The sequence below is a fragment of the Oncorhynchus masou genome, chromosome 9 (genome assembly GCF_036934945.1).
Source record: "Oncorhynchus masou masou isolate Uvic2021 chromosome 9, UVic_Omas_1.1, whole genome shotgun sequence".
Classification (NCBI taxonomy): domain Eukaryota; kingdom Metazoa; phylum Chordata; class Actinopteri; order Salmoniformes; family Salmonidae; genus Oncorhynchus; species Oncorhynchus masou.
Window position 1 is genome coordinate 72986487 of NC_088220.1, and position 27052 is coordinate 73013538.

At 44.1% G+C, this 27052-nt stretch overlaps 1 protein-coding gene across 1 annotated transcript; it reads right to left on the minus strand.

The window, feature by feature from the left end:
* Positions 1-25: 25 nt before the first annotated feature.
* On the minus strand, positions 26-26002 carry sgpp2 (sphingosine-1-phosphate phosphatase 2). The gene is made up of 5 exons (XM_064975165.1): positions 25662-26002; positions 14341-14502; positions 7593-7772; positions 2249-2338; positions 26-1714 (listed from the first exon to the last, which is right to left on the minus strand). The coding sequence occupies exons 1-5, from the start codon at positions 25911-25913 to the stop codon at positions 1169-1171; spliced, it is 1230 nt and encodes a 409-aa protein (XP_064831237.1). The 5' UTR covers positions 25914-26002; the 3' UTR covers positions 26-1168.
* Between the last annotated feature and the right edge of the window lie 1050 nt (positions 26003-27052).

The following is a 27052-nucleotide window of genomic DNA, read 5'->3' on the forward strand; positions in this document are numbered from 1 at the left end:
CTGAATTAATCTCAGTCCTGCTTCATTTGAGCTTTAACCAATATATGCTTTATTATACAATGTAAAGACATTGCTCTGAGCAATTGTATCGATTCAGGTCATTTACATTTCAAAGGTTTGTCATACAGCATATAGCCCTAATACACTGTATGAGTGTAAATAACAGGAAGCCACAAAGCTGTGGTTCAACAGGTTTCCTTGTGTTGTGTTCAACTGGTATGGTCTTGTTAGGTGAGTTAATGGTCCTGGGTGGAGCTTCATCTACTTGATACAACAGGACATGAACTCGTGACATACGATACAGTACTGTAACTGCAGGTGTTGCTTAGGTCTGTTTCCATGTGATGGTGAGGAAGTCAGAAATAACTAAGGCAAGTAACACGTTAAATAAGATCATTAGTCTTTTCAATTGTCTTCAGTCTTTCAAAGATTCACGATGTGTGAAAAATATAGAATCAATGTCGGATGTATAAAAAAAAATTGTAAATGTCAGAACATTCTTACACAACACTTGAATGATGACAGGATCCTAGAATGTTTTATATTGACACTACTGTTCAAAAGTTTGGGGTCACTCTGAAATGTCCTTGCTTTTTAAAGTAAAGCACATTTTTTATCTGTTAAAACAACATCAAATTGATCAGAAATACAGTGTAGACATTGTTCATGTTGTAAATGACTATTGTAGCTGGAAATGGAATATCTACATAGGCGTACAGAGGCCCATTATCAACAACCATCACTCCTGTGTTCCAATGGCACATTGTGTTAGCTAATCCAAGTTTATCATTTTAAAAGGCTAATTGATCATTATAAAATAATTTTGCAATTATGTTAGCACAGTTCAAAACTGTTGTGCACTTTTAAAGAAGCAATTAAACTGGCCTTTAGACTAGTTGAGTATCTGGAGCATCAGTATTTGTGGGTTTGATTACAGGCTCAAAATGGCTAGAATCAAAGACCTTTCTTCTGAAACTCATCAGTCTATTCTTGATATGAGAAATAAAGGTTATTCCATGTGAGAAATTGCCAAGAAACTGAAGATCTCGTACAACGCGGTGTACTACTCCCTTCACAGAAACTGTTTGATACTGTTTTCTAATTTCAAAGTGACCCCAAACTTTTGAATGGTAGTGTATATATTTTAACAGTTCATAAAAGCATTGGGTCATAGCAGTCCCAGTACTATGAACAGTCTATTGACCAGAATAGAGTGGACCAGGCCTATAGAAGTATAGGTGGTGAACTTATATGGCACCTCGATCTCCTTCCTTCTCCTGGCGTATATGTCTTTGACTGACACTCCATACCAGGAGCACAGCACCCACAGACTGGCTGTCTTCATTATCTGTCGAGTTGCAACCAACGCCACGACACCCACCACAAAGCGGGAGCTGGCCAGGGCTAAGACACCCAGTGTCAGTGCTGGCAGGGGTATGGGTAGCAATCCCTGGGGCTCAAACGTCTCCCCCAGCCTCTCATTTACCCAGTAGCCCACAGAACAGCCTGCACCCACCCCCAGGATGGTGGTGGTGTCCCCCCGCGTGGTGGTGTAATGGTCCAGCTCAGGGTAGGTGTAGCTCAGGAAGAGAGCCAGTACCAATGCCCCGATGGGGGAGAGTGGGGAGGTGAGTTGGAGCCGGTCGAAGGTTTCCCAGTATGGATAGGTGACCAACATTAATGTGGCTGAGATTAGAGCACCACAGATCACGTCCTGAAACCAGCAGGGAGTGGGATTATATACATACATGTATGTTATACATTTCTGTAACTGCTTAGACAGATATATTCATAATTGATTGAAGGGTGATGTGGTCTTTATGGTGATGAAGTGCTAGTCTGAGTCAGAGGAGGCTGGTGGGAATAGCAATAAGAGGACAGCCTCATTGTAACGGCTGGAATGGAATTAATGGAACAGAGTCATACTTGGGGTTTCTATATGTTTGACACCGTTCCATTTCTTTCTTTCCAGACATGTCCTCCTATAGCTCCTCTCACCAGCTTCCTCTGGTCAGAGTGTTGCTCTGGAACCTCTTATCTCATATTTACTCCAAAAACTCTTTACAGGTCATAATGAACTACTCATTCTTATGTAAAGGCATGATGAGTGTCAAAGTGAAAGGCAGGTCCCCGTAGCTAAGAGTGCCAGCCAGACATACAGTATGAATAATACATCCTGCATTGGGTCTGAATGTTTTATACAGTACTTTATACAGTACTGTCGGGCAGAGCAGCAGAAGAGACTTACCAGAGCAGAATGCATGCCTGTGTACAGACGACTCAGACACACCAACACAGACAGCACCACCGCCACAAGCAGACCCACTTCAAACTGGAACTGTGGACAGAAAATAGAGGTACACACTAATCACACTCTGACAACAGGAGGTTGGTGGCCCCTTAATCAGGGAGGACAGGCTTGTGGTAATGGCTGGAGTGGAATAGCATCAAACACGGTTTCTATGTTTCTGATAATATTCCATTCTCTCCATTCATCCCCTCAGCAGCCTCCACTGACTCAGACGTGGGTACACACACACTACTCCAAAACACACAACATTCTGATAAAATACATTCTCTGATACTCATATCCATGAATTATGGATATGATCTGAAAACCTCCTCAGCTTGGGACTGTCAGACTATGATGGTGGAAGCAAGAAACTCCCATCATCCCCCTAATCTTCTATCTGTCATTCATCTACATCCCCCTAAGACAACTACATCTTCTATCTGTCAACCATCTACATCACCCTAAGACAACTACATCTTCCATCTGTCATCCATCTACATCCCGCTAAGACAACTACATCTTCTATCTGTCATAGATCTACACCCCACCAACGACAATTACATCTTCTATCTGTCAACCATCTACATCACCCTAAGACAACTACATCTTCCATCTGTCTTCCATCTGTCATCCATCTACATCCCGCTAAGACAACTACATCTTCTATCTGTCATAGATCTACACCCCACCAATGACAATTACATCTTCTATCTGTCAACCATCTACATCCCCCTAAGACAACTACATCTTCTATCTGTCATAGATCTACATCCCCCTAAGACAACTACATCTTCTATCTGTCGACCATATACATCCCCCTAAGACAACTACATCTTCTATCTGTCATAGATCTACATCCCCCTAAGACAACTACATCTTCTATCTGTCAAAGATCTACACCCCACCAACGACAATTACATCTTCTATCTGTCATTCATCTACATCCCCCTAAGACAACTACATCTTCTATCTGTCATAGATCTACATCCCACCAAAGACAATTACATCTTCTATCTGTCAACCATATACATCAAATTTATTTATATAGCCCTTCGTACATCAGCTGATATCTCAAAGTGCTGTACAGAAAGCCTTTCCGTTCACCTTCCCACTCCTGGGCCAGACTACACTCAATCATATGCCCCACTGAAGAGATGAGTCTTCAGTAAAGACTTAAAGGTTGAGACCGAGTTTGCGTCTCTGACATGGGTAGGCAGAGCGTTCCATAAAAATGGAGCTCTATAGGAGAAAGCCCTGCCTCCAGCTGTTTGCTTAGAAATTCTAGGGACAATTAGGAGGCCTGCGTCTTGTGACCGTAGCGTACGTGTAGGTATGTACGGCAGGACCAAATCAGAGAGATAGGTAGGAGCAAGCCCTGTAATGCTTTGTAGGTTAGCAGTAAAACCTTGAAATCAGCTCTTGCTTTGACAGGAAGCCAGTGTAGGGAGGCGAGCACTGGAGTAATATGATCAAATTTTTGGGTTCTAGTCAGGATTCTAGCATCCGTATTTAGCACTAACTGAAGTTTATTTAGTGCTTTATCCGGGTAGCCGGAAAGTACAGCATTGCAGTAGTCTAACCTAGAAGTGACAAAAGCATGGATTAATTTTTCTGCATCATTTTTGGACAGAAAGTTTCTGATTTTTGCAATGTTACGTAGATGGAAAAAAGCTGTCCTTGAAATGGTCTTGATATGTTCTTCAAAAGAGAGATCAGGGTCCAGAGTAACGCCAAGGTCCTTCACAGTTTTATTTGAGACGACTGTACAACCATTAAGATTAATTGTCAGATTCAACAGAAGATCTCTTTGTTTCTTGGGACCTAGAACAAGCATCTCTGTTTTGTCCGAGTTTAAAAGTAGAAAGTTTGCAGCCATCCACTTCCTTATGTCTGAAACACATGCTTCTAGCAAGGGCAATTTTGGGGCTTCACCATGTTTCATTGAAATGTACAGCTGTGTGTCATCTGCATAGCAGTGAAAGTTAACATTATGTTTTCGAATAACATCCCCAAGAGGTAAAATATATAGTGAAAACAATAGTGGTCCTAAAACGGAACCTTGAGGAACACCGAAATTTACAGTTGATTTGTCAGAGGACAAACCATTCACAGAGACAAACTGATATATTTCCGACAGATAAGATCTAAACCAGGCCAGAACTTGTCCGTGTAGACCAATTTGGGTTTCCAATCTCTCCAAAAGAATGTGGTGATCGATGGTATCAAAAGCAGCACTAAGGTCTAGGAGCACGAGGACAGATGCAGAGCCTCGGTCCGATGCCATTAAAATGTAATTTACCACCTTCACAAGTGCCGTCTCAGTGCTATGATGGGGTCTAAAACCAGACTGAAGCATTTCGTATACATTGTTTGTCTTCAGGAAGGCAATGAGTTGCTGTGCGACAGCCTTTTCTAAGATTCTTGAGAGGAATGGAAGATTCGATATAGGCCGATAGTTTTTTATATTTTCTGGGTCAAGGTTTGGCTTTTTCAAGAGAGGCTTTATTACTGCCACTTTTAGTGAGTTTGGTACACATCCGGTGGATAGAGAGCCGTTTATTATGTTCAACATAGGAGGGCCAAGCACAGGAAGCAGCTCTTTCAGTAGTTTAGTTGGAATAGGGTCCAGTATGCAGCGTGAAGGTTGAGAGGCCATGATTATTTTCATCATTGTGTCAAGAGATATAGTACTAAAACACTTGAGCGTCTCTCTTGATCCTAGGTCCAGGCAGAGTTGTGCAGACTCAGGACAACTGAGCTTTGAAGGAATACGCAGATTTAAAGAGGAGTCTGTAATTTGCTTTCTAATAATCATAATTTTTTCCTCAAAGAAGTTAATGAATTTATCACTGCTAAAGTAAAAGTCATCCTCTCTTGGGGAATGCTGCTTTTTAGTTAGCTTTGCGACAGTATCAAAAAGGAATTTCGGATTGTTCTTATTTTCCTCAATTAAGTTAGAAAAATAGGATGATCGAGCAGCAGTAAGGGCTCTTCGGTACTGCACGGTACTGTCTTTCCAAGCTCGTCGGAAGACTTCCAGTTTGGTGTGGCGCCATTTCCGTTCCAATTTTCTGGAAGCTTGCTTCAGAGCTCGGGTATTTTCTGTGTACCAGGGAGCTAGTTTCTTATGAGAAATGTTTTTAGTTTTTAGGGGTGCAACTGCATCTAGGGTATTGCGCAAGGTTAAATTGAGTTCCTCAGTTAGGTGGTTAACTGATTTTTGTCCTCTGGCGTCATTGGGTAGACAGAGGGAATCTGGAAGGACATCAAGGAATCTTTGTGTTGTCTGTGAATTTATAGCACGACTTTTGATGTTCCTTGGTTGGGGTCTGAGCAGATTATTTGTTGCAATTGCAAACGTAATAAAATGGTGGTCCGATAGTCCAGGATTATGAGGAAAAACATTAAGATCCACAACATTTATTCCATGGGACAAAACTAGGTCCAGCGTATGACTGTGACAGTGAGTGGGTCCAGAGACATGTTGGACAAAACCCACTGAGTCGATGATGGCTCCGAAAGCCTTTTGGAGTGGGTCTCTGGACTTTTCCATGTGAATATTAAAGTTACCAAAGATTAGAATATTATCTGCTATGACTACAAGGTCCGATAGGAATTCAGGGAACTCAGTGAGGAACGCTGTATATGGCCCAGGAGGCCTGTAAACAGTAGCTATACAAAGTGATTGAGTAGGCTGCATAGATTTCATGACTAGAAGCTCAAAAGACGAAAACGTCATTTTTTTTTTTGTAAATTGAAATTTGCTATCGTAAATGTTAGCAACACTTCCGCCTTTGCGGGATGCACGGGGGATATGGTCACTAGTGTAGCCAGGAGGTGAGGCCTCATTTAACACAGTAAATTCATCAGGCTTAAGCCATGTTTCAGTCAGGCCAATCACATCAAGATTATGATCAGTGATTAGTTCGTTGACTATAATTGCCTTTGAAGTAAGGGATCTAACATTAAGTAGCCCTATTTTGAGATGTGAGGTATCATGATCTCTTTCAATAATACATCCCCCTAAGACAACTACATCTTCTATCTGTCATAGATCTACATCCCCCTAAGGCAACTACATCTTCTGTCATCCATCTATTCTGCCACTTTGACATATGTACTGCCTTAAAGACATCCTCTGTTTTGGCTCAACTGTCTCTGTCCATCTCCCCTTCCCTCTCCACCCTTTTAAATAATTTGCCCCATTTGTGTTTTTGTTTCCCTCCATTTCAATGACAGTGAAGAGAGCCTATGTCATGTATATTCATTGACCTCCTTTTCCCCTCCTTCCCTCCCTGCTTCTCTCTCTTTCCTGTGTCTGTTCCTTTCCCTTGCAGTTGGGGGGCTTTCAGAATAAGTTAATGAAGAATGGACTCTGAATGGACACAAAGGATGTTGGGATGGAGGGGCCACTGTGATTGACTGTCCTGACCTTTCACCCCTCAGAACCTAAGAGATCGCCTCAGGCCATTCAGACCACTAAACATCTATAGCTATGTAACCTCTCAGAAACAGAAACTAAGTCACCACATGCATAGCTATGCATGCTCTCTCAGAGTCAATGTCACCACTGCAGTACACTACCACTGTATCTGAGGCTGGTGTTGTTTGAGTAGCTGGTTGATTGATTGTTCTGTGTGAGACAGAGAGAGAATAGAGAGAGAGAGAGCAGAGGAGAGGAGAGCGAGAGAGTGAAGAGAGATCGACAGTCATTTACTCTAGTCTATCAGAGGAACAAAGCAGCTGTGTGGGTGTGTCTGATGGTGACTGTTGGTGTCTGATGGTGACTGGCCACTCCACCCCTCCCAGCACATTGCCAGGAAGGGCAGTCAGGGTCAGGACTCAGGGACTCAGGAGAGACAAGCCCCCTGAACAGAGATGCATACACCTATTTCAGGTCCTTCAAATCTGCATACACTCAACGTCTAGAGGCAAGTCGGGGGGTTTTCAGACAAGGCTGTACAGAGTCCGGCAAACTACACTGAACAAAAATATAAATATAACATTAAAGTGTTGGTCCTATGTTTCAAGAGCTGAAATAAAAAAATCCCTGAAATTTTCCATACGCACAAAAAGCTTATTTGTCTCAAATATTGTGCACAAATGTGTTTACATCCCTGTTAGTGAGCTTTGTAGAGAATAACTATGTTGGCACCAAACTCTCCATATTTATTTTACATCTATAGTTCTGTACAGGCCTTGTCCCAGGGGAGTGAGCAAATGATGAGTCTCCCCCAAGACTGAGTAGCAGAAGCTTGGCAGGGGACCCAAGAGGCTCAGGGTGCTACATGGGCCTCACTTGAACCCTGGAAGGGGCGCTGAGGAGTAGGGTGAAGAAGATGGCGGTGGTGGCCATGACGTGGGTGGAGGGAAGGCCATACTCAGCATCCACACGCTTCTCCAGCTTCACCACTGGGGGCGATAGAGGGCGTGGCAGCTTCAGCACATCCTTCAGGGCCTGGCCGATGTACATCACCATCTGGAGGAGAGGAGAGAATGAGAAGAGGAGGAGAAAATAAGGGCAGAGGACAGGAAAAGAGGAGAGGAGGCGGAGAGGAGGGTAAATCTTAATAATGGCTTTACAAATACATTTGATTGATTGGATGGAACTCTACACTTTAACTGCGAAATAATACATCAAAAACATTGTAATGTATGAAGTTAACCTGATTGTTCAATGCTCCATTAAGAATGGCCACACAGTATCCTATAAATAAGTCATCATTCAGTGTGTAGCAACCAGTTTGCAAGAAGATGCAAGACACACTTCTATAAACGGAGCACAGTCTGCAGTTGCCCAGTAACACAATCTACTTTAAGAATCAAATACAGCCATGAGCTGCTGACACAGTGTCTTCAGTTGATGGTGACTGTCTCTACACCTACAGGAACACAGACACACTCCACTTAGGCCCTGTACACACTCAGATTCTTTGACAATGGTTGTGAAACAACTGATAATTTAGTGATACATAGTTTGTGCAGAAAAAATATGTTGTATTACAACCTTTGTGCGAGAGAGAAAGAGAGAGAGAGAGAGAGAGAGAGGGGGGGGAGAGAGAGAGGGGAGAGAGAGAGAGAGAGAGTGAGAGGGAAAGAGAGTGAGAGAGAGAGTGAGAGGGACAGAGAGAGAGAGAGAGAGAGAGAGAGAGAGAGGGGGACAGAGAGAGAAAGAGAGAGAGAGAGAGAGAGAGAGAGAGGAGAGAGAGAGAGGGGGGGACAGAGAGAGAGAGAGAGAGAGTGAGAGGGACAGAGAGAGAGAGAGAGAGAGAGAGAGAGAGAGAGGGGGACAGAGAGAGAAAGAGAGAGAGAGAGAGAGAGAGAGAGAGTGAGAGAGAGAGAGAGAGAGAGAGAGAGAGAGAGAGAGAGAGGGTAGGAAGGAGTATGCGAGCGACAGAAAGAAAGATATAGAGGTGGTGACTATTCCTATTCACAGGATGGAGACACTATAATCAGTGAGTGTTTCAGTAACCATGGTCTATGAGAGATAAAACTGCCTACAGGCATCTTATCCTCATGGTTAACATAGCAACCAGAGATTAATACTGAAAGAGAGAAGGAAAAGAAGAGGAAGAGGGAGGGAGGGAGGGAGGGAGGGAGGGAGGGAGGGAGGGAGGGAGGGAGGGAGGGAGGGAGGGAGGGAGGGAGGGAGGGAGGGAGGGAGGGAGGGAGGGAGGGAGGGAGGGAGGGAGGAGAAGAGAGTCACTATCACTTTAGCAATCAGCCACTTGTTCCCTCGGAAGAAATACTGTCCCTGATGCTACTGCCTCCAAGACATGGGCACCATTTACTCTGCCTCCACCCCAGTGGACATTGATTTATTCATCACTGCTACAGTTATGAAATGTATAGTGTTATTTCTGTTTATATTCTTTTTTATGACCATTTTTATTATTTTATTTCACTTGATCCTGCATGTTGGAGCTCGGAGCCTAATATTTTCACTCTACCCTGCAATCACACCTGCAACTCTGCACATGTGACTATTAAACACGCTGAATCTGAATCTGAATAATATCGTACCCTGCCCCTGTTAACAGACCACCGATCATATCAATCTCACTGGTACTGTCCTCAGATCAACCTATACAGAGGGCCAACACATTAGGCTCTTTGTGTGGGCCACATCAAAGGACTGGCAAGGCACCATCACATGAAGAGATGAGTTACAGATGATCCAGGTCATGAACAGATAGCAGCAGTGCAGATTTAGCTGAATGAATGAGAGTATTGATCGGACCCAGTGTCACTCTGGACGTTGATCAACATGGGAGGGACGTGGGAAAGGGGAAATGGGCTGTTTCCCTTCTCAATCTGATATATTATGCATGAAACTATACATTTATTAATGCCACGCAGTTCCATGGTGAAGACAGAAACCACTCAAAGGGTAACAGTTTAGGCATTGATTATGAGGGGTTGAGGTTAGGGCTATGGTTTGGGGAAGGCTTAAGACAACATAATAAAAAACAACTGTCATGATGTGACAGCTTGCCAGAGCATTGTAAAGTTGGTGGTGCAGTTGTCTAAGCAGTGTACTCCATGTCCGAGTACATGGGCAATTGTTTTGTTATTTTTGTTGTTGTTTTTTCGGGGGGGGGGGGGGGTTCGCTGAGGAAGGCATATCAACATTCTGGGGACCTTTTCAAATGTCCGAAATCGAAGTTTAGTTCTAGTGATCAGACTGATTACAGGGGGAGAACACATACAGTATGTGGTTTGAGTATGTAATACAGTATGTAATAGTATGTAATTGAGTATGTAATAAATGCTATGGTAAGTCCTGTCAATACAGCATGCTTCGGGAAGGGGACCAGAGTGGACAGGGTCACAGTCTGTAATTCAGTTGTCTTAGTTATGATCATGAAGAAAAGATGTGTGTTACCCTGTAATAAGGTGCGTGTTGTGATCAACTAGAGGTGTGTGTGTGTGTGTGTGTGTGTGTGTGTGTGTGTGTGTGTGTGTGTGTGTGTGTGTGTGTGTGTGTGTGTGTGTGTGTGTGTGTGTGTGTGTGTGTGTGCAAGCAAGCAAGCAAGCATGAGTGTTGGTGTTTACAGGTGGCTGGGTGTTCAGAGTTCACTTCCCAAACCATTCCTCCCCTGGGGAAGAACATGGGCAGGTCGCTCAGAGGGCATACACCTGCACTGGAGGAAAGGACACACAGTGCACACAAACTTACTGACACTCAAATCAGAGTGTGTATGTGTGCGTGCATGTGTGAGTTTGAGCTTCATGGTCAAAGCATACTTAGATGCAGGAACATAGATGATCTATGAGTATTAACGATTCATTATTAGATGTGTATTTTTATTTTATTTTTTATTTTTATTTAACCTTTATTTAACCAGGTAGGCTAGTTGAGAACAAGTTCTCATTTACAACTGCGACCTGGCCAAGATAAAGCATAGCAGTGTGAACAGACAACACAGAGTTACACATGGAGTAAACAATTAACAAGTCAATAACACAGTAGAAAAAAAGGGGAGTCTATATACAATGTGTGCAAAAGGCATGAGGAGGTAGGCGAATAATTACAATATTGCAGATTAACACTGGATTGATAAATGATCATGTACAGGTAGAGATATTGATGTGCAAAAGAGCAGAAAAGTAAATAAATAAAAACTGTGGGGATGAGGTAGGTGAAAATGGGTGGGCTATTTACCAATAGATTATGTACAGCTGCAGCGATCGGTTAGCTGCTCAGATAGCTGATGTTTGAAGTTGGTGAGGGAGATAAAGGTCTCCAACTTCAGCGATTTTGCAATTCGTTCCAGTCACAGGCAGCAGAGTACTGGAACGAAAGGCGGCCGAATGAGGTGTTGGCTTTAGGGATGATCAGTGAGATACACCTGCTGGAGCGCGTGCTACGGATGGGTGTTGCCATCGTGACCAGTGAACTGAGATAAGGCGGAGCTTTACCTAGCATGGCCTTGTAGACGACCTGGAGCCAGTGGGTCTTGCGACGAATATGTAGCGAGGGCCAGCCGACTAGAGCATACAAGTCGCAGTGGTGGGTAGTATAAGGTGCTTTAGTGACAAAACGGATGGCACTGTGATAAACTGCATCCAGTTTGCTGAGAAGAGTGTTGGAAGCAATTTTGTAGATGACATCGCCGAAGTCGAGGATCGGTAGGATAGTCAGTTTTACTAGGGTAAGCTTGGCAGCGTGAGTGAAGGAGGCTTTGTTACGGAATAGAAAGCCGACTCTTGATTTGATTTTCGATTGGAGATGTTTGATATGGGTCTGGAAGGAGAGTTTGCAGTCTAGCCAGACACCTAGGTACTTATAGGTGTCCACATATTCAAGGTCGGAACCATCCAGTGTGGTGATGCTAGTCGGGCAAGCGGGTGCAGGCAGCGATCGGTTGAAAAGCATGCATTTGGTTTTACTAGCGTTTAAGAGCAGTTGGAGGCCACGGAAGGAGTGTTGTATGGCATTGAAGCTCGTTTGGAGGTTAGATAGCACAGTGTCCAATGACGGGCCGAAAGTATATAGAATGGTGTCGTCTGCGTAGAGGTGGATCAGGGAATCGCCCGCAGCAAGAGCAACATCATTGATATATACAGAGAAAAGAGTCGGCCCGAGAATTGAACCCTGTGGCACCCCCATAGAGACTGCCAGGGGACCAGACAGCATGCCCTCCGATTTGACACACTGAACTCTGTCTGCAAAGTAATTGGTGAACCAGGCAAGGCAGTCATCCGAAAAACCGAGGCTGCTGAGTCTGCCGATAAGAATATGGTGATTGACAGAGTCGAAAGCCTTGGCAAGGTCGATGAAGACGGCTGCACAGTACTGTCTTTTATCGATGGCGGTTATGATGTCGTTTAGTACCTTGAGTGTGGCTGAGGTGCACCCGTGACCGGCTCGGAAACCAGATTGCATAGCGGAGAAGGTACGGTGGGATTCGAGATGGTCAGTGACCTGTTTGTTGACTTGGCTTTCGAAGACCTTAGATAGGCAAGGCAGAATGGATATAGGTCTGTAACAGTTTGGGTCCAGGGTGTCTCCCCCTTTGAAGAGGGGGATGACTGCGGCAGCTTTCAATCCTTGGGGATCTCAGACGATATGAAAGAGAGGTTGAACAGGCTGGTAATAGGGGTTGCGACAATGGCGGCGGATAGTTTCAGAAATAGAGGGTCCAGATTGTCAAGCCCAGCTGATTTATACGGGTCCAGGTTTTGCAGCTCTTTCAGAACATCTGCTATCTGGATTTGGGTAAAGGAGAACCTGGAGAGGCTTGGGCGAGGAGCTGCGGGGGGCCGGAGCTGTTGGTCGAGGTTGGAGTAGCCAGGCGGAAGGCATGGCCAGCCGTTGAGAAATGCTTGTTGAAGTTTTCAATAATCATGGATTTGTCGGTGGTGACCGTGTTCCCTAGCCTCAGTGCAGTGGGCAGCTGGGAGGAGGTGCTCTTGTTCTCCATGGACTTCACAGTGTCCCAGAACTTTTTGGAGTTGGAGCTACAGGATGCAAACTTCTGCCTGAAGAAGCTGGCCTTAGCTTTCCTGACTGACTGCGTGTATTGGTTCCTGACTTCCCTGAACAGTTGCATATCGCGGGGACTGTTCGATGCTATTGCAGTCCGCCACAGGATGTTTTTGTGCTGGTCGAGGGCAGTCAGGTCTGGAGTGAACCAAGGGCTATATCTGTTCTTAGTTCTGCATTTTTTGAACGGAGCATGCTTATCTAAAATGGTGAGGAAGTTACTCTTAAAGAATGACCAGGCATCCTCAACTGACGGGATGAGGTCAATGTCCTCATCCCGTCAGTAATAAACAGTTATAACACTGGTTGAAATTGTGGGATTGTTAATTGTTGCTTTGCCAAATACTGAGTAATTTAAGGACCCTCCTGTTCTGTTCTATTGCCTGTCCCATCACCCTGTAGCACCAGTCCACCTGAGCCCTGTGGCCCCTGTGGTCCCTGTGGCCCCTGTGGCCCCTGTGGCCCCTGTGGCCCCTGTGGTGTCAGGACCAGGTCAGAGAGGGGTAAGGGGGACAGGGATGAAAGGCTGGGTCAGAGAGGGGTAAGGGAGACAGGGATGAAAGGCTGGGTCAGAGGGGGGTAAGGGGGACAGGGATGAAAGCCTGGGTCAGAGAGGGGTAAGGAGGCAGGGATGAAAGGCTGGGTCAGAGAGGGGTAAGGGGCAGGGATGAAAGGCTGGGTCAGAGAGGGGTAAGGGGGACAGGGATGAAAGGCTGGGTCAGAGAGGGGTAAAGGGGGACAGGGATGAAAGCCTGGGTCAGAGAGGGGTAAGGAGGCAGGGATGAAAGGCTGGGTCAGAGAGGGGTACGGAGGACAGGGATGAAAGGCTGGGTCAGAGAGGGGTAAGGAGTACAGGGATGAAAGCCTGGGTCAGAGAGGGGTAAGGAGGACAGGGATGAAAGGCTGGGTCAGAGAGCGGTAAGGAGGGCAGGGATGAAAGCCTGGGTCAGAGAGGGGTACGGAGGACAGGGATGAAAGGCTGGGTCAGAGAGGGTTAAGGAGGACAGTGATGAAAGCCTGGGTCAGAGAGGGGTAAGGGGGCAGGGATTAAAGGCTGGGTTAGAGAGGGTTAAGGGGTGAGAGGAGGTGAGGGAGAAGGAGAAGAAGAGCTTCATTGTCTCACACACTCTCTCTCTTACACACATGATAAACATGAGATTGTATGGGATGTTCAAGCAAGGCATCAGTCTGTGACACTGCTTTGGTATACCATATCGGTGTGGGTATTTCCAGTTAAACATTTATTTTCTGGAATGAAACCGCAGGTGTGAATTTAATAGGTAGCAGTGGAAGAGAGAAAAAAAATAGTTATGTCTGGGATGATGGTTTGAAGAGCAGAGAAGACTGTGTCTGCATCCGAAATGGCACCCCAATCCCTATATAGTGGGCCTTATGGGCCCTGGTCAAAAGTAGGGGCCTATATAGTCCACTTATTTTGACCAGGTCACATTGGGCCCACTATATATGGAATATGGTTCCATTTGGTACCTTCTCTGTTCTTCAAACCATCCTAACTCACATAGATATTTTCTCTCTTTTGCAACCATAGGTGACTTACAGTCCAGATGTTGACAAGGCGTCTGCAGAGGAAGGGGTCCAGGTTCCAGTGTAAGCAAGGAGGGAAGGTGATGTAGAAGACCTCGTGACCCAGCCCGGCCGACACCAGGAACAGGAAGTATAGCAGCCGGTTCCTCACCTCATACTGGGGCCGAGCAGACACCTGTGGGTGGGTACACAGTTAGTTGTCTCTCTAGACAAACAGGTTGCCTCCCACAATGTAAGATCAGGGATATCTGAGACTAGAAAAAGCGGGAAACCTTATTAATTACAGTAAATAGTTTTTGCCACTCATTCTCAATGTAAAAGCAGAGGAGCCAACAGTATAATAACCAAAAAGGAGGCTCATTGCAGGTCATTGTCATTCCAATCATTTTCACTCCTCTGTAACCATATTCTGAACAAGATAACCACTTGTAGCCTCAAATGAACATATAGTGAAATTAACTATTTGTATATGGCCTCGGCTCGACCTGTACAACTTGTACAAGTTAGCTGGAGCAGACTCTCAATAGACCATGGAGCATTGCTATCAATTCCAGCTTTTGGACAGCGTTGTCAGTTGAAGTCTTTATCTCACGAGTCACATGGATAGCCTATGAAATGCAATGAATGGCAGTTTACTTCTGATTTCAATTTAGAAAAATATTTTGTCTTTTGGAAAATAATTTGACAAACATGTTTTAGGCACTTCCATTTCCAGGAGTCACCATCAGAACCGCCAATGTGTGATGGAGGGAAAAGAGAAACAGAAGCACGTCTGATCCAGTTGTGACATCATCCTCATCCGCGCCAGCTTCATCATGATGGTGTCGACAGAGGTGTCAGCATAGCAAATAGCTCTGAAGCAACTCTGCACTATTTTGTTTGTTTATGTACTATTTTTTACGTTATTAGCTCAAGAATTGTTTTGTGCCATACACACAGCCGGGAAGAACTTTTGGATATTAGAGTGGCATTAACTCACCAGAACTTCCAGCATTACGACCCGGAGCAATCTAACTTATTCCGGATGCTGACCCAAAACCACGCCGGAGAAGGAGAGGTACTCGAGGCGGTCTTCTGGTCTGACTTAAGAAGCACACCACCCACCGCTCCTGAGTATTTTACTTGCTAATGTCCAATCTCTGGATAATAACATTGATGAGCTCAAGGCCAGAATTTCTTTTCAGAGAGACACCAGGGATTGTAACGTACTCTACTGCACGGAAACATGTCTTTCTCAAGATATACTGTCTGACATGGTAAAACCAGTTGGTTTATCAGTACATCGCGCCGACAGGAACAAACATCTCTCTGGGAAGCAGAACGGTGGAGGTATATGTTTTATGATTAAGCACTTATGGTGTAACTGTTCTGTTCACCCGATCTAGAATATCTCACAATTAAATGCAGACCGTACAATCTCCTGAGAGAATTTTTGTCAATAATAGCAACAGCGGTCTACATCCTCTCCAAGCAGATACCACAAAGGCCCTCAAAGAACTTCACTGGACTTTATGCAAACTGGAATCCATATATCCTGAGGCTGCATTGTCACGTTCGCTGGAATAATTATCGGACCAAGCTGCAGCGCGATATGGTTTCCACATATTATTTATTAGAAACGCACAAAACAACAAAGAAAGAATTAGACAAACAACGAACCGTAACAATAACGTGTAACATACACTAACTCAAAACAATATCCCATAAAACAGGTGTAAAAAAATGCTGCTTAAATATGATCCCCAATTAGAGACAACGAGAGCCAGCTGCCTCTAATTGGGAATCATACCAAATACCAACATAGAAAAAATTAACTAGAACCCCACATAGAAAATAATAACTAGAAAACCCCTCAGTCACGCCTTGACCTACTCTACCATAGAAAATAAGGGCTCTCTATGGTCAGGAAGTGGCATGCATTTATTGTAGCTGGGGATTTGAACAAAGCACATTTTTGGAAAAGGGTCCCGAAATTCTATCAACATATTAATTGTTGTACTCGCGCTGCTAAAACCCTCGACCATTGTTATACTACCTTCCAGAATGCATATAAGGCCCTCCCTCACCCTTCATTCATCAAATCGGACCACAATTCCATCTTGCTCCTCCCCTCCTATAAGCAGAAACTCAAACAGGAAGCACCTGTGGTGAGGACTATTCAGTGCTGGTCTGACCAATTGGAATCCACGCTTCAAGATTGTTTTGATCACGTGGACTGGGATATGTTCAGAGTAGCTTCAGAAAATAATATTGACACATATACCGATACGGTGAATGAGTTTATCAGGAAGTTCATAAGAGATGATGTACCCACTGTGACTATTAAAACCTACCCCAACCAGAAACCGTGGACAGATTGGAGCATTCGCGCAAAACTGAAAGCGTGAAACACCACATTTAACCAGGGCAATAAAACTGGGAATATGGAAGAATACACACAGTGTAGTTATTTCCTCCACAAAGCAATCAAGCAGGCTAAACATCGGTATAGGGACAAAGTTGAGTCCCAGTTCAAAGGCTCAGACACGAGACGTATGTGGCAGGTTCTACAGACAATCACAGATTATAACGGGAAAACCAACCACGTCGCGGACACCGACGTCTTGCTTCCGGACAGGCTGAAAATCTTCTTAGCTCCATAATACTGTGCCACCGACGCAGCCCGCTATCAAGGACTGTGGGCTTGTCTTCTCTGTGGCCGATGTGAGTAAGACATTTAAGCGTGTCAACCCTTGCAAGGCTGATGGTATCCCTTGCCGTGTCCTCAGAGCAGGCGCAGACCAGCTGTCTGGTGTGTTCAGAGATATATTCAATCTCTCCCTATCCCAGTCTGTTGTCCCCACATGCTTCAAGATGACCACCATAGTCTCTGTACCTAAGAAAGCAAAGGTAACTGAACTAAATGACTATCGCCCAGTAGCACTCACCTCTGTCATCATTAAGTGCTTTGAGAGACTAGTCAAGAATCATATCACCTCCACCTTACCTGCCACCCTAGACCCTCTTCAATTTGCTTACCGCCCCAACAGATCCACAGACAATGCAATTGCCACCACACTGCACACTGCCCTGTCCCATCTGGACAAGAGGCATACATATGTAAGAATGCTGTTCATTGACTATAGCTCAGCATTCAACACCATAGTACCCTCCAAGCTCATCATCAAGCTCGAGGCCCTGGGTCTGAACCCCACCCTGTACAACTGGGTCCTGGACTTCCTGACAGGTTGCCCCCAGGTGGTGAAGGTAGGAAACCACACTTCCTCTTCGCTGATCCTCAAAACTTGGGCCCCACAAGGGTGCATGCTCAGCCCCCTCCTGCACTCCCTGTTCACCCATGACTGCGTGGCCAAGCACGCCTCCAACTCAATCATCAAATTTGCAGACGAGAGAACAGTAGTAGGCTTGATTACCAACAATGATGAGACAGCCTGTAGGGAGGACGTGAGGGCTCTGGGAGTGTGGTGCCAGGAAAATAACCTCTCACTCAATGTCAACAAAACTAAGGAGATGATTGTGAACTTCAGGAAACAGCAGAGGGCGCACCCCCCTATCCACATCAATGGGACCGCAGTGGAGAAGGTGGAAAGCTTCAAGTTCCTTCGCGTACACATCACTGACAAACTGAAATGGTCCACCCACACAGACAGTATGGTGAAGAAGGCGCAACAAATGTGGCTTAAAACCTTATACCCTTACAAACTTTTACAGATGCACAACCAAGAGCATCTTGTCGGGCTGTATCACTGCCTGGTACAGCAACTTCCCTGCCCACAACTGCAAAGCTCTCCAGAGAGTGGTGTGATCTGCCCAGTTCATTACTAGGGGGCAAACTTTCCACCCTCCAGGACAGCTACAGCACCCGATGCCATAGGAAGGACAAAAAGATCATCAAGGATATCAACCACCCGAGGCACTGCCTGTTCACCTCGCTATCATCCAGAAGGCGAGGTCAGTACAGGTGCATCGGAGCAGGGACAGAGAGACTGAAAAACAGCTTCTATCTCAAGGCCATCAGACTGCTAAACAGCCATCACTAGCACATCAGGAGTGGCTACCTAGCGACATAGATTAGGAATCACTGGTCACTTTTAGAAATGGATCACTAGCCACTTTAATAATGTTCCATATCTAGCATTGCTCATCTCATATGTATTAACTGCACTCCACACTATTCTATAGTGTCTTAGTCATTTTTAGATTGTGTTTACATATTGCATCATCCATTTCATATGTATATACTGTATTATATTCTATATTACACCACTGACTGTTAAACAGCCATCTCCAGCACATCAGAGGCTGCTGCCTATAGACATAGATTAGGAATCACTGGCCACTTTAAGGAAATGAAACACTAGCCACTTTAATAATGTCTCCGTATCTTGCATTGCTCATCTCATATGTGTAAACTGTATTCTATACTGTTCTACGGTTTCTTAGTCACTTTAATGGTTTGTAAATATTGCATCACCCATCTGTCAAATCAAATCAAATTTTATTTGTCACATACACATGGTTAGCAGATGTTAATGCGAGTGTAGCGAAATGCTTGTGCTTCTAGTTCCGACAATGCAGTAATAACCAACAAGTAATCTAACTAACAATTCCTAAACTACTGTCTTATACACAGTGTAAGGGGATAAAGAATATGTACATAAGGATATATGAATGAGTGATGGTACAGAGCAGCATAGGCAAGATACAGTAGATGGTATCGAGTACAGTATATACATATGAGATGAGTATGTAAACAAAGTGGCATAGTTAAAGTGGCTAGTGATACATGTATTACATAAGGATGCAGTCGATGATATAGAGTACAGTATATACGTATGCATATGAGATGAATAATGTAGGGTAAGTAACATTATATAAGGTAGCATTGTTTAAAGTGGCTAGTGATATATTTACATCATTTCCCATCAATTCCCATTATTAAAGTGGCTGGAGTTGAGCCAGTGTCAGTGTGTTGGCAGCAGCCACTCAATGTTAGTGGTGGCTGTTTAACAGTCTGATGGCCTTGAGATAGAAGCTGTTTTTCAGTCTCTTGGTCCCAGCTTTGATGCACCTGTACTGACCTCGCCTTCTGGATGATAGCGGGGTGAACAGGCAGTGGCTCGGGTGGTTGATGTCCTTGATGATCTTTATGGCCTTCCTGTAACATCGGGTGGTGTAGGTGTCCTGGAGGGCAGGTAGTTTGCCCCCGGTGATGCGTTGTGCAGACCTCACTACCCTCTGGAGAGCCTTACGGTTGAGGGCGGAGCAGTTGCCGTACCAGGCGGTGATACAGCCCGCAAGGATGCTCTCGATTGTGCATCTGTAGAAGTTTGTGAGTGCTTTTGGTGACAAGCCGAATTTCTTCAGCCTCCTGAGGTTGAAGAGGCGCTGCTGCGCCTTCTTCACGATGCTGTCTGTGTGAGTGGACCAATTCAGTTTGTCTGTGATGTGTATGCTGAGGAACTTAAAACTTGCTACTCTCTCCACTACTGTTCCATCGATGTGGATAGGGGTGTTCCCTCTGCTGTTTCCTGAAGTCCACAATCATCTCCTTAGTTTTGTTGACGTTGAGTGTGAGGTTATTTTCCTGACACCACACTCCGAGGGCCCTCACCTCCTCCCTGTAGGCCGTCTCGTCGTTGTTGGTAATCAAGCCTACCTCTGTTGTGTCGTCCGCAAACTTGATGATTGAGTTGGAGGCGTGCGTGGCCAAGCAGTAGTGGGTGAACAGGGAACAGGGAGGGCTCAGAACGCACCCTTGTGGGGCCCCAGTGTTGAGGATCAGCGGGGAGGAGATGTTGTTACCTACCCTCACCACCTGGGGCGGCCCGTCATGAAGTCCAGTACCCAGTTGCACAGGGCGGGGTCGAGACCCAGGGTCTCGAGCTTGATGACGAGCTTGGAGGGTACTATGGTGTTGAATGCCGAGCTGTAGTCGATGAACAGCATTTTCACATAGGTATTCCTCTTGTCCAGATGGGTTAGGGCAGTGTGCAGTGTGGTTGAGATTGCATCGTCTGTGGACCTATTTGGGCGGTAAGCAAATTGGAGTGGGTCTAGGGTGTCAGGTAGGGTGGAGGTGATATGGTCCTTGACTAGTCTCTCAAAGCACTTCATGATGACGGAAGTGAGTGCTATGGGGCGGTAGTCGTTTAGCTCAGTTACCTTAGCTTTCTTGGGAACAGGAACAATGGTGGCCCTCTTGAAGCATGTGGGAACAGCAGACTGGTATAGGGATTGATTGAATATGTCCGTAAACACACCAGCCAGCTGGTCTGCGCATGCTCTGAGGGCGCGGCTGGGGATCTCATATGTATATACTGTATTCTATACTATGTCACTGTATCTTAGTCCAATGCTGCTCTGACATATCTGTATATATATTCTTAATCCATTCCTTACTTATATTTACGTGTTTTTTGGGATATATGTTGTGAAACTGTTAGATATTACTGCACTGTCGGCGCTAGAAGCACAAGCATTTCGCTACACCCGCAATAACATCTGCTAAACATGTGTATGTGACCAATAAAATCTGATTTGATTTGAAGGCCTTCAGCGGTGCTCATCAGGTTGGAACTACTTTCGATATTGAATGTCTGTTGTATCTAAGTTTAAAGTAGCTTAAACAAAATAATAGCCTAGGCTAAATGCTCAAGTCAGGTCATAGGCTATGTAGCCTATGTTATGTCACATTTGAATAGCTTAACAAACACCCCAAAACAAACACGGATGTTGGGTTGTTTGTTTAGACTACTCATAGCCTACTTGGTTTCATTCTTCAAAACAAATGCAATGAATAAGACTGCAAAATACCTTTTGGCCATCGGATAATCAATCTGCAAGCAATCTCTACCTTCAATCAAAGACGGGTGGACTAACAAGCCTGTCGGAAGGTAGAGGACCGCTGTCAGAACTGATCAGTTGGACGGGATTTTGATTTCCATAGGGGGCAAGTATTTTTCATGGGCCAATTTTTTAAATGGGTTTTATAGTAAAGACATCTCCATTATTAAGAGTCTGTTGATACACCTGTGCAACAATCTAAGTAACATCAAAATATGTCAGTTTAAGCTCCAGATATCTGCATGGCCTGAGTCTCAATCCACTGCATCTGTATATGTCTGCCTTCCACATCTGCTGATGGAAGGTGGCCGAGCGACAGCGGTGTTTGTCAGACCATGAGACATCCCGAAAATGGGTCTTCTCGCAAAACTATCTGTAGTGTTCGAACGGTTACAAATTAATATGACCACTCTGTGGAAAGATGAGACTCTCACGAACAAGATGGCGATCTCCATTTTTCTCTATGACCCCCACAAGCTCCATGGACTCGTCTAAAAGTAACCCGGGACCAGTTAAAAAATTGTATGAAAGTATGGAGGTAGTTTTGTGCCAAATAAAAAAAGGGGTTAAATATGTGTCCAAAAAACGTTAATATTTCCTGAGCTTTCTTATATCTCCAAGATATAGGAAAGACACTTAAAAAACTAATTTCTTATGGTTTGTTTTTTGTATGGTATGTTTTGCCATTTATGCATGTGTTCTGTATTGCTTCCTATTGGCTATAATAGGAAAGGCAAAATTCAAAATGTTATCAAATTATTTGTTAAAAACATTTTTTATACCTACAGGGGTCCTAAAATTCATAAAAAAAATAGCTAAAGGATTCACCATCTTAAAACAGTTCAATATATTAGCCTAGTAACGTGGCATGAACACAACCAGTCAATATGTTTTCATCTGATTGTCAAACAAATCGGCGGCACATAAGTTTCAAGTTTGGAGAAGCTTACAATTTATTCTACCATTTCTACCAATCTGTGCGCCAGTTATGATTTTCATACATGCATTTTTGTTGATCGGGTTCATTTCAATAATAATGTTTTCATTTCTCAATATCATTATGACTTGGTTAATCATAAAATCTGAATTAATCTGAATTAATAAAGTTCAAATTTAACTACTGTGAGAACACCAGCCCTTGCCACATGAACACCTCTCTTTCGTGTCATCTGAGATTCCCAAAGATTGGAAAGCAGCTGCGGTCATTCCCCTCTTCAAAGGGGGGGAACTCTGAACCCAAACTGCTACAGACCTATATCTATCCTACCCTGCCTTTCTAAGGGCTTCGAAAGCCAAGTCAACAAACAGATTACCGACCATTTCGAATCCCACCATACCTTCTCCGCTATGCAATCTGGTTTCAGAGCTAGTCATGGGTGCACCTCAGCCACGCTCAAGGTCCTAAACGATATCTTAACCGCCATCAATAAGAAGCAATACTGTGCAGCCATATTCATTGACCTGGCCAAGGCTTTCAACTCTGTCAATCACCACATCCTCATCGGCAGACTCGATAGCCTTGGTTTCTCAAATGATTGCCTCGCCTGGTTCACCAACTACTTCTCTGATAGAGTTCAGTGTGTCAAATCGGAGGGCCTGTTGTCCGGGCCTCTGGCAGTCTCTATGGGGGTGCCACAGGGTTCAATTCTTGGACCGACTCTCTTCTCTGTATACATCAATGATGTCGCTCTTGTTGCTGGTGAGTCTTTAGACCTCTACGCAGACAACACCATTCTGTATACTTCTGGCCCTTCTTTGGACACTGTGTTAACAACCCTCCAGACGAGCTTCAATGCCATACAACTCTCCTTCCGTGGCCTCCAATTGCTCTTAAATACAAGTAAAACTAAATGCATGCTCTTCAACCGATCGCTGCCTGCACCTGCCCACCCGACCAACATCACTACTCTGGACGGTTCTGACTTAGAATATGTGGACAACTACAAATACCTAGGTGTCTGGTTAGACTGTAAACTCTCCTTCCAGACTCACATCAAACATCTCCAATCCAAAGTTAAATCTAGAATTGGCTTCCTATTTCGCAACAAAGCACCTTTCACTCATGCTGCCAAACATACCCTCGTAAAACTGACCATCCTACCGATCCTCGACTTTGGCGATGTCATTTACAAAATAGCCTCCAATACCCTACTCAATAAATTGGATGCAGTCTATCACAGTGCCATCCGTTTCGTCACCAAAGCCCCATATACTATCCACCACTGCGACCTGTACGCTCTCGTTGGCTGGCCCTCACTTCATACTCGTCGCCAAACCCACTGGCTCCAGGTCATCTACAAGACCCTGTTAGGTAAAGTCCCCCCTTATCTCAGCTCGCTGGTCACCATAGCAGCACCCACCTGTAGCACGCGCTCCAGCAGGTATATCTCTCTGGTCACCCCAAAAACCAATTCTTCCTTCCAGTTCTCTGCTGCCAATGACTGGAACGAACTACAAAAATCTCAAACTGGAAACACTTATCTCCATCACCAGCTTTAAGAACCAGCTGTCAGAGCAGCTCACAGATTACTGCACCTGTACATAGCCCATCTATAATTTAGCCCAAACAACTACCTCTCCCCCTACTGTATTTATTTATTTATTTTGCTCCTTTGCGCCCCATTATTTCTATCTCTACTTTGCACATTCTTCCATTGCAAATCTACCATTCCAGTGTTTTACTTGCTATATTGTATTTACTTTGCCACCATGGCCTTTTTTTGCCTTTTCCTCCCTTATCTCACCTCATTTGCTCACATTGTATATAGACTTATTTTTCTACTGTATTATTGACTGTATGTTTGTTTTACTCCATGTGTAACTCTGTGTTGTTGTATTTGTCGAACTGCTTTGCTTTATCTTGGCCAGGTCGCAAATGTAAATGAGAACTTGTTCTCAACTTGCCTACCTGGTTAAATAAAGGTGAAATACAAATAAATAAATAAAATTGATACACTGTGATCCATTGGCAGCTAAAGAAATGAGCGCATGCATGGAGCTCAGAGATGGCCTATAGACCAATGTAGCAGTGGGCCTATAACTTCCATGGTCAACAAAATAAAAATACATAAAGCCGATAAATAAAAAATAAATAAATAAAAAATCGCATTCATCTCTCTACTCCAGCTGTCTGCCTCCCTTTTCATCATTCTTGACTTGAACTATCCCTCGCGAAGTGCAACATTGTATCAAATCAATCAACTGGATCCTGCCCACCAGCAAACTTGCAACATTGTATCAACTAGCCTATTCCGGGCCTTCAAAAATGTCCAGTGAGTTCAAGACAGACAGCTGTTTTTAGGAAAGGTTTTCAGGTATTTTAAGAGCTTTCCACTGAATATATGGGCTCGTCAGATCATGATATTTTGCCCCTTACACCGAGGCTTGGCAATTAGTCCACAAACATTTCCCTCAGCATTTCCCTTTTAAGCCTATTGGATGTGCTATTGAAAAAGTAAGTTATCTTCACAGGTTCTTCAAAAATAATTCCAGCATCCGAACAGTGCACTGTACACCCGCCAACTTTCCTTCAATTTGCATGGCTGAATAACTATGTCAACGAAGAAAGCATCCGAGTGAGCAAAACAGCACCCCTATGTTTTACAATATGTACAGGCCAAAAAGAATATGACATGCCATACTCTTTTTGATCAGACAGCATCAGATACATGGGCTACACGTTTTTTTAAAAAACATTTTGTATTTATTTAACCTTTACTTAACTAGGCAAGTCAGTAAAGAACAAATTCTTATTTATAATGACAGCCTACCCTTGCCAAACCCGGACAATGTTGGGACAATTGTGCGCCACCCTATGGAACTCCCAATCACAGCCTGATGTGATACAGCCTGGATTCAAACCAGGGACTGTAGTGATGCCTCTTGTACTAAGATGCTGTGCCTTAGACCACTGCGCCACTCGGGAGCAAACTGAGACAGAGGGTTGCAGTTTAGTTTGTTCGGATGCTTTCTATGATTGATGAGTCCTTCTGTTGGTGTGCGTTTCAGTCATATAAATGGTCAATTTGAAATGTTTTATTTGGATGGGCAAGGAGGTATGGAATAGAGGCTATACCTTCCCAAGGCCTGCCCATAACGCCAGCCCATAACGCCAGCCCTGGGAAGGTAGCCTATAGCCCACTGGGCACATACATCAATTCAAAATCTAGTTTTATTTTACATTTGGTTAAGTTATCAACTAACGTGGATTAAAAACGTAAAATCTACAAAACAATTACCATGTCATTGGAATTACAGTAGGTTAAGAGTTAAGAGTTAGGTGAAAAAAATACAAAATGATCTTACATTGATTACCTTTTGCAAATCCAATCAGTTTTCCACTTTGATTCAACGTCATCGCATTAAATTTTGGCGTTGAAATTACCTGGAAACAACATTGATTCAACCAGTTTTTGCCCAGTGGGAGCCTACCTTCTTCTGTTTCAACAACTCAATAACTCAAACTCTCATAGAAAAGTTTACACTTACGCCAACACTGTATCCATTTTCCTTGTGTTTGTCATTTGAGTTGCTGTCCTTTTCATTGGTAATAACGTGTCCATTACCGCACCGCAGTCGAGCAAGTTGGTGAGGTGCTTCTGCGTCTATGAGCGGCGTTTCCCGCGGAGGGTGCACCCAGTTTCCGTTCTGATGCGAGCCTTCGATAAGGAACAGACCGCATGCCCTCTGGAACTTGGCCACAAGCTCCGAACCATGCAGATATTTAAGCAGTTTGAGCATCGCAACTCTCTCAATAGTAGCATATGAGGTGTATGAGAACAGACAGACAGGTACAGACTAAGACAGGGCGCATTACCCACCCTTGGGCCCATCCCACGCAGAGGTGTGTTTTCTGTGCGTGCAGGTGCGGTTTGACAGGTGTGTGTGGGATACGCCATGAGCACCGAACTGTCATAAAGCCAGACAAATTCACCGACCTTTAGACTACGTGAAAAGATCAACCACTATTTTTTAAACCCTTATATTAACTATTTTTATTGTTTTATTGTCAATGTATTCTAATAGTCTATAACAATCGGCCTATCATTTTGAGATAACAATGTAGCCTGTGTTTATCTGCAGGTCCTGCGTGTGTGTTGTGTGTGCGCGCGAGTGTGTGTGCGCGCGTGTGTGTCTTTCTTTGTTTCTTATTTTTAAGTATTTTGTTCAACATATAGCCCAATGAGGCCAAATAGGCTTAAGGTTATGCTATATACCTTTATTCAATAAGTGATATTGAACCTGAAGACTTAATGGGTCAAATAAAATAAATATCTACTTTAGGCCTTATACAGAATAATAAGTCTGCAATATTCCCAAAACGGGATAAGCTGCAAGGTGCAAATTGCCTATGTCGGTTTAGGTTATAGTCTTTGCTAGGTAAAGTCCCACATTATCTCAGCTCATTGGTCACCATAGCAACACCAACCCATAGCACGCTCTCCAGCAGGTATACAGTGCCTTGCGAAAGTATTCGGCCCCCTTGAACTTTGCGACCTTTTGCCACATTTCAGGCTTCAAACATAAAGATATAAAACTGTATTTTTTTGTGAAGAATCAACAACAAGTGGGACACAATCATGAAGTGGAACGACATTTATTGGATATTTCAAACTTTTTTAACAAATCAAAAACTGAAAAATTGGGCGTGCAAAAGTCCCTGGACACAGCCAATCTGTAAAAAGCACACCCAACTACCTCATCCCCATATTGTTATTTATCTTCTTGCTCTTTTGCACCCCAGTATCTCTACTTGCACATCATCTTCTTCACATCTATCACTCCAGTTTTAATGCTACATTTTAATTATTTCGCTTTCTGTGGCCTATTTATTACCTTACCTCCCTAACCTTACTACATTTGCACACACTGTACATAGA